This window comes from Triticum dicoccoides, chromosome 3A (assembly GCF_002162155.2).
Source record: "Triticum dicoccoides isolate Atlit2015 ecotype Zavitan chromosome 3A, WEW_v2.0, whole genome shotgun sequence".
NCBI classification, from domain to species: domain Eukaryota; kingdom Viridiplantae; phylum Streptophyta; class Magnoliopsida; order Poales; family Poaceae; genus Triticum; species Triticum dicoccoides.
In genome coordinates, this window is record NC_041384.1 from 647,412,823 (window position 1) to 647,419,878 (window position 7,056).

The 7,056-nt window shown below is 44.6% G+C and overlaps 1 protein-coding gene across 1 annotated transcript; it reads right to left on the minus strand.

Annotated features, from left to right (window-relative positions):
* Nucleotides 1–2,469: 2,469 nt before the first annotated feature.
* LOC119272500 lies at nucleotides 2,470–3,499 on the minus strand. Its single transcript, XM_037553974.1, has 3 exons — nucleotides 3,302–3,499; nucleotides 3,043–3,180; nucleotides 2,470–2,606 (listed from the first exon to the last, which is right to left on the minus strand). Exons 1-3 carry the CDS (start codon nucleotides 3,410–3,412, stop codon nucleotides 2,481–2,483), a joined length of 375 nt encoding a protein of 124 aa, XP_037409871.1. The 5' UTR covers nucleotides 3,413–3,499; the 3' UTR covers nucleotides 2,470–2,480.
* Nucleotides 3,500–7,056: the final 3,557 nt, after the last annotated feature.

The window sequence follows — 7,056 nt, forward strand, 5'->3', positions numbered from 1 at the left end:
GTGGCCCCGAAGAACTGCTCGTGCCAAGTTCTGGTTCTGCGCATATCGGGGTGTGGCAATTCTCTGGTGAACCAACATCTAGTTCTTGAGCTATTGCCTTGCCAACATCAGCAGCATCACATCCTTCATTCACAGCTGCTGGGTCTAACTCACACTCATCGATGCTAATCACACCGGCTTCCGCTGTATCTACTGCTGGAGCAGGTGCTGGAGCATCACCATCTATGCCGAGGTCAAAAGATGATGCATCACAGAACCCGTCACCATGATAAGAGTTTGATCTTCGTAAGGGTTCAAGGACCAGGGCATCTCCTTGCGGCACAAACATGGGTGCATCATTCACTGACTTGGTTCACAATAGTGTTGTAGTTGGCGGCCTTGGAGGCTTGCACCTACTTATAATGTCGAACACCTCCTCTTGTGTTAATGGTTGCTGAAAGACAACTCTTGGGGACGGCACTTGATAGTTGGATCACCTCCTTTTGTGTTTGGCATTGAAGCATCTCTATCAGTAGGCACCTTGGGACTTGCAGTTGCAGTGGTGCCTTCCTGACCAGCTGTGGTGGTTTTGACTGTGACCATACTGCTAACTGACACATCAGTTGGCACACTGGTATCTGTAGTTGGCATCTTTCCAGTCTGAGTTGGTAGCAACCTGGCAGAACTTGGCACCCCTGCATCAATGGCTGCGGCTCGCAGCTCTCTCTCGTCTCTGAACCCCAAATCTTTTGTGGCATGTTCCCCCTTTGCGCCCCTGGCAAACTTGACAATCTTCTGCTTAGGTGGTTTTGGTGGGACTGTTGAAAGGGGAGTCTTCCCCTTGATCTGTTGAACTTCTCTAACATTAGTTGGCTCTCTGCTCACTACTGTTGGCATATCAGTTTGAAGCACAACTTCCTTGACCATATTTACTTCAGCATCTTCACTCACCATCTTCTTCTTGGTTTGAGGCAACTGCAGATTCTTCTTCATTGAAACTGCTTTACACTTCTAGACCACGTGAGGGTTTGCCGTGGATGCTGCCTTGCTCTTGCTGGAGCTTAGGTCTGGGAGCTGCTTTAAATATTCCTTGTATTTTTCCTTTGAATGAACCCAGCCAAGACCCTTTCCTGCTTCCTCCATGTCAATTTGATTCTTTTCAGCTTCAGTTGATAAGAACAGGCTCTTGTCAGTGGCAAAGTTGATCTTCTCACACATATCTTTGTCGCTGAAATCTGGCACGGGAAAGGTGGTTGGCAAAGCTGGCTTCAAGTTGCAGAGCTTGAACATATCAATGCTTCCCTGAGACTCTGCTTCGTCATTTTTCTTTGACTTTGGCAAATCCTTGTCTTTCCAGCAAGTCTTGTCAATCAACAACTGTAGTGTGCTCCTGCTACTCAATGAATTGCTGCTGCTCGCAGGGGTGGCGTGAGTGCTAGTCCTCCTGGATGTGTTGCCACCTGTACCACCAGAACCAGGAGCGTTGTCATCATCATCGTCATCGCTGCTGTCGCTGCCTCCATTGGATCCCCCTTTATCATCACCATAATCATCCTCGTCTTCTTCCCTCTCACTGCCATCAGCTGCTGCGCCTTTGTCTTCTCCCCTCTCACTGCCATCAACTGCTGCCCCTTTGTCCCCGTCCCCCTCTCTGGCCTCACCTTCTTCTTCCTCCTCATCTGCATCACTATCTTCTTCCTTGTTCTCCTCCTCTCCTTTGTCCTCTTCTTGTTTGTCCTCCTCCTCCTCCCCCTCCTCTTCCTCCTCATCCTCCTCCTCCTCTGCATCTTCTTCATTGTCATCCTCATCCTTGTCCTCCTCCTCTGATTCATCCGCATCTGTCTCCTCATCGTCGTCAGCATCTATCGTTGCTCCCATTTCCTCATCTTCTTCTGAATCATCCTCAACAAATTCTTCTTCTTCTTGTATAGTTGACCGCCGTCTCTTTCTTTTTGGAGCACGGCGTGATGCCCCAGTTTGCATTGATGGCTGCTGTACGTAAGGATCAATATCTGGTTCCTCGTCATCAATCTTGGCAACTTCTTCAATGAAGGTGCCAACCTGTTCAGTTACAGCCTTGCATAGCTCATTGACCACTTTCGCAAATTTTGCCTTTTTCTGCATCAACACAAAAGATTCAGTACTGATTCAGTTAGAAAAAATAATAAAAAGTAAAAATGTCTGTAACTGACCATGATGTGATAAGCAAAAACGACTAATACACACTTTCTGGCCAACTAAAAAACATGATTCTAGCCAACTACACATGCACTATGGCACAAAGTAAAAACCATGCATTTCTGCCAAAAGTTGATGACAATGGTTGTAAATGAACACTTTGACTATCCAAAAGAACATGTGCAACTACAAAAGCTTATATGTGCAACTGAACATACATCATAGCCAACTAAATTCTGAATTTTCGCAACTACAAAAGTTATACATGTCCAACTGAACATACATCCCAGCCAATAGAAAAAATATTGGTAAGTGATACAAGTTTATGTATGCAAAACACTAACCTGCGGATTGTATGTTATTGGTAACTTGGATGCCACAAATGCTTCAGCTTGCAAAATTCCACCAAACAGTGGTGTCTGCTCCGTGCCTCTATACTCCTCTTTAAGCTGATGTAAAAAAAAGAGAAACAGAAAATAACAAGGTTATCAAAATAGATTTGTGTGTTGAATGAAACCACACATTACAACCTGTGCAACTACAAACAAGATACTGGGGTAGACAAATTCAACTGTACATATATGCAACTGAACAAAGACACAAAAACTGTGCAACACACATGGCACCTAAAAAAAAGTTCCTACCAACTGATGCAACACATCTGTGCAACAAGATTAGTAAAACTGTGCAACTTAAAAATGATGGTGTGCCAATTTAAAATGAACATGTGTGCAGATTGCCAAACTTAAAGCTATAATTTGTGCAACTACATGCATTGTTGTGCCAACTGATGACAGTTTTCTGTGCAATTTCCAAAAAGAGTGACCAGACATCAAAAGAACATAGAATGAAGACACTGTTGAAAAAAAACAAAAAAGAACTCACTTGTAATTTGCCGAACACACCAGGAGAGATAGTATCCTTCTTGATCACCTTGGCAATTAGAGTACTATCCCATGCATTCGATCGTATCGCGCAGTTGCTTACTGGGATGTCATGTACGAGCGCATCAAGGTATAGTATCTGCACCATACCCAAACAAAAGAAAAAGCCAAGTTCAGTTATTGTTATGAGAATTTCAGCAAACTATAACTGCACAGAAAGAAACAGGAACAGATGGAAAAAAGTGGTCGTTTTCACTAACCATCAAGTGATACAAGCAGCAGCAAACAGTTTGCTTCTCCTGGTCCATGTTCCGGAAAGCTTCGTTAATGTGTTCTGCTACAAAGAGGCAGATGTTTGTATTCTTTAGCATTTGATGATCTAGCACAAGTCCATAACACTTTGGGCTGAGCTTCAAGGCCGTGGTTGGTGCTAGAAAAGTACTGAAGGCAACCGCAAGCCAGGCCATAAAAAATGTATCATCCGTTCTTCCAGCCATATGCTCAATCATCTTGAGACATGTAGTGATCTGGGGATGAGAATTTCCAGTTATGTTGAAAGCCTGTCTGAATCTCCTAGTGGCATCCTTGTCAACTAAATATCTGACTTTTGGACCCTTGTTTGGGAGATCAAATACCCTATGAACACTGTCAGCATCGACACGGATCATTCCCCTTCCTGGGAAAACCATTTCAGAGGTTTGTGGCTGGTAGGACTGCACCAGGAACTTAGTGAGGTCCGCTGGAAGTGTGTCTGATAAGTTCAATAGCCCCCCGACCGACCTCGAAACTAGCTCTGATTTCTGTAGTGGAGTTAGAGAGGCGTTGAAATTTGCAAAGCGCGCTGGTGATGCCCTTATCCTGCCTGCTTGTGATGGTCGCTCCACATCTTCCCCTGGAGACACCTCAACTCCTTCACCGCTGCCCTGTTAATTAGAAAATGAAAGCATTACACAAACATTAAACCCAAGAGAAAAAACAAGAATGAAAAAAAACTAGCAATCATCATTTGGATCAGTATTAGAATGAGCTATATATTCATAAAATGGATCATGCCAACTAATATGATGTATTTGTGCAACTAATAAAGCTCATGAGGACAACTGCAAAGACTGCCATTGTGCAACTGAATGTGCAACAATAAAACAGTAAATAAAAAAAGAACGAGACCTGGCAGCTACAAAAAGTTCTAGTGTATGTGCAACAATAAGAAATGATATTGCAACACAAGAAAAACAGTAACTAAAAAAAAGGTTTGCAAAGAACTATTCAAATAGCTCATAAAAACACACAAAAAACCCACATACCTCAGCATCTGCTGTGGAAGATGCGACAGCTTCTCCAGCAACTGCTGCCTGCACAAAAAAATGACCACTGATGTCAACTATGAAAAGATGCCAACTAGTGAACTACAAGATGCCAACTAATGCCAACTGTATTTAAATCAAAATGACTAGAGATGTCAACTACAAAAGGTTGTTATTGACAGACTAAAAACAAAAAATAGTGTTCCGAACTGCTGCATAATTTCATCACTATCTAAAAAAGGCGAGAAAAAACACTTATATTTGAGATTTTACTTACCCTAGAAGATGACTCAGCTCCCTTGTCAAGTGCTGCACGTCTAGTCCGCTTTACAACACGGAACTGATCAACATCCTAAGAAAAAAACATGAGCATGGGAAAAAATAAAAAAATGTTATATGACCCAAACAAAACCAAAAAAATGGACTTGTGTCATCAACATGCCACTTACCTCAACATCCTCTCCCTGCTCAACACTCTGCGCAGGTCGTGGCTGGCGATTAGCAGGACGCTTCGAGTTCCGGCGAAGAGATTGACTTCCAGAATGCTGATTAAGCAACCAAAAGAAAACATGAAAAAAAGACATTAGCATACATGCATAAGTTGAAAAACAACTCAAAAACAAAAGAAAAAAAGTGAATAAAAATACATCTCCTTCATTGCCACCCGCATCTCCTCCTATTATAACCATTTTTACCCTGCGGAAGAAAATACAACAAAAAAAACATAGTTAGAAGATGTGGACAACCAACTACTACAATCATGCAGCCAACTGGGCAGTAACCCTTGTGCAAACTGGACATCAAATAAGCCAACTAACTTTTTTCTGCCTAATTATTACTTGCCAACTGTGACAAGTAATACCTAGACAGAAAAAAGTTAAGTAAAGGCAACAAGCTCAGTGAGATAACTTATTCTGAAAAAAAGCGTCCCTAGTTGAACATGAAGGGAGACACGTGAAAACAACCACATCCACAACAAAAGACTTGCACATTGAGAAAAATTAAAATGGAAAATTGGCAAGCATCGGTACTAATTTGCACAAATCAAGGGGTCCTAGTTGCACAAAGCAGGAGAATAACACATAAACCACCACAGCCACCACAACGCTGGTGGATTGGGTAGATTATATTGGAAAATTGGCAAGCATTGGTGCTAAAATTGTACAAACAAGAGTCCCTAGTTGCACATAGCAGAGGGGGGAACAGCCAACTAGTAAAAGTGTATAACATATGCAACTAAGTAAAACCAACTAAGTAGAGCAACTGGCACAAGTGTATAACATATGAATAGCCAACTTAGTAAAAGTGATGCAGCCAACCGAGCATGCAACTTGTGCAACTGAACACAGTATAGACAACCACCTAATACAAAAATAGTGAGCCAACTGACCAAAACAACTGCTGCAACTGCAGAGCATATGGACAACCAAGTACTATATGGACGCAGCCAACTGAGGAGAATTTTTTGCAACTAACCACTTAAATCTCTGAACACCAACTACGAAATCAGCCAATGCATTGCACACAAAAACAGTGAGCCAACTGACCAAAACAACTGCTGCAACTACAGAGCATATGGACAGCCAAGTACTATATGGACGTAGCCAACTGAGGAGAATTTTGTGCAACTAACCACTTAAATCTCTGAACACCAACTACGAAATCAGCCAATGCATTGCACACAACATTGCGCACATCTAATACAACTTACAGAATAACTAAGAATCATGAACAGATCTCAAATCTCTGCAAAAATTGAACGGAACATGAAGTAAACAGCCAAATCGCCCCTAAAATCGCGCAAACGGGGACTACACGTTGACCCTGTCCAGCCACCCCCGTGCCGTGAACTACGCCTCCAACGATTCCCCCGCGAGGAGAACCACCCGCAAGCCGTCGCCAACCTGAGCACTCCGCTGCGACGCCCCGTTCGGTGGAGAGGATGGCGAGGAGGAAGACGAAGACAGAATGGGGATAGAACTCGCTGTGGCGAGGGATTTCAGGCCACCTTGTAGATCCCGACCACCGTTGGGCGCGTGCTGCGAGATGGGAGAACGAAACTCAACGTGACCAAAATCGAAGATAAGCGGGGGTAGTTCGCGCCGTTCCCGAACCCTAGAGAGCATTCCCCTCGCATTTCGGCACCATCCGCGCCCCGCGAGATAGAGAAAGGGAGGAGAAGCACGTAGAAGTGGAGGGAGAGCATACCTCCGGCGGCGAGGAGCACCAGCGATTCCCCGGCGAGGAGAACCACCCGCAAGCCGCCGTCAAACCTGAGCTCTCCGCCCGCCACGCCCCGTTCGGTGGAGAGGATGGCGAGGAGGAAGACGATGAAGGAAGGACGGGAGAGAGAGCACGCTGCGGCGAGGGATTTCAGGCGCAGATTTCGAAAACCGCCGCCCACGACCCCCACTACTCTCTCCTCTACCACTTACAGGTGGGCCTCCCACGTCCGGATGCGGACAAAACCGCCCACGACCGCGGTGCGCGACCAATCCAGACCAGGTGGCACCTGGCGGATCTGGGAGCGATCGCTCGCGCGATCGAACGGCCACGGGCCGGCCGCCCGTTTCGGTCAGTTAGTGGCCGGCCACTTTTTAGACTTTAGGTTTTTTCATTTACAGGTGAATGCGAGAAGAAGGAAAAACTTCATTCACAGACTCAAAGTTGGCCCAGGAAGGGTTACCTCTCAAAATGAAAAAGAGTGAGTC

Coding starts and splice junctions, on each gene's coding strand:
- LOC119272500 (XM_037553974.1), bottom strand. CDS start 3,412: ATGCTAAAGAATACAAACATCTGCCTCTTTGTAGCAGAACACATTAAC. Junction 3,181..3,301: donor GCTGCTTGTATCACTTGATG/GTTAGTGAAAAC, acceptor GGTATGGTGCAG/ATACTATACCTTGATGCGCT. Junction 2,607..3,042: donor GTGTGTTCGGCAAATTACAA/GTGAGTTCTTTT, acceptor TTTTTACATCAG/CTTAAAGAGGAGTATAGAGG.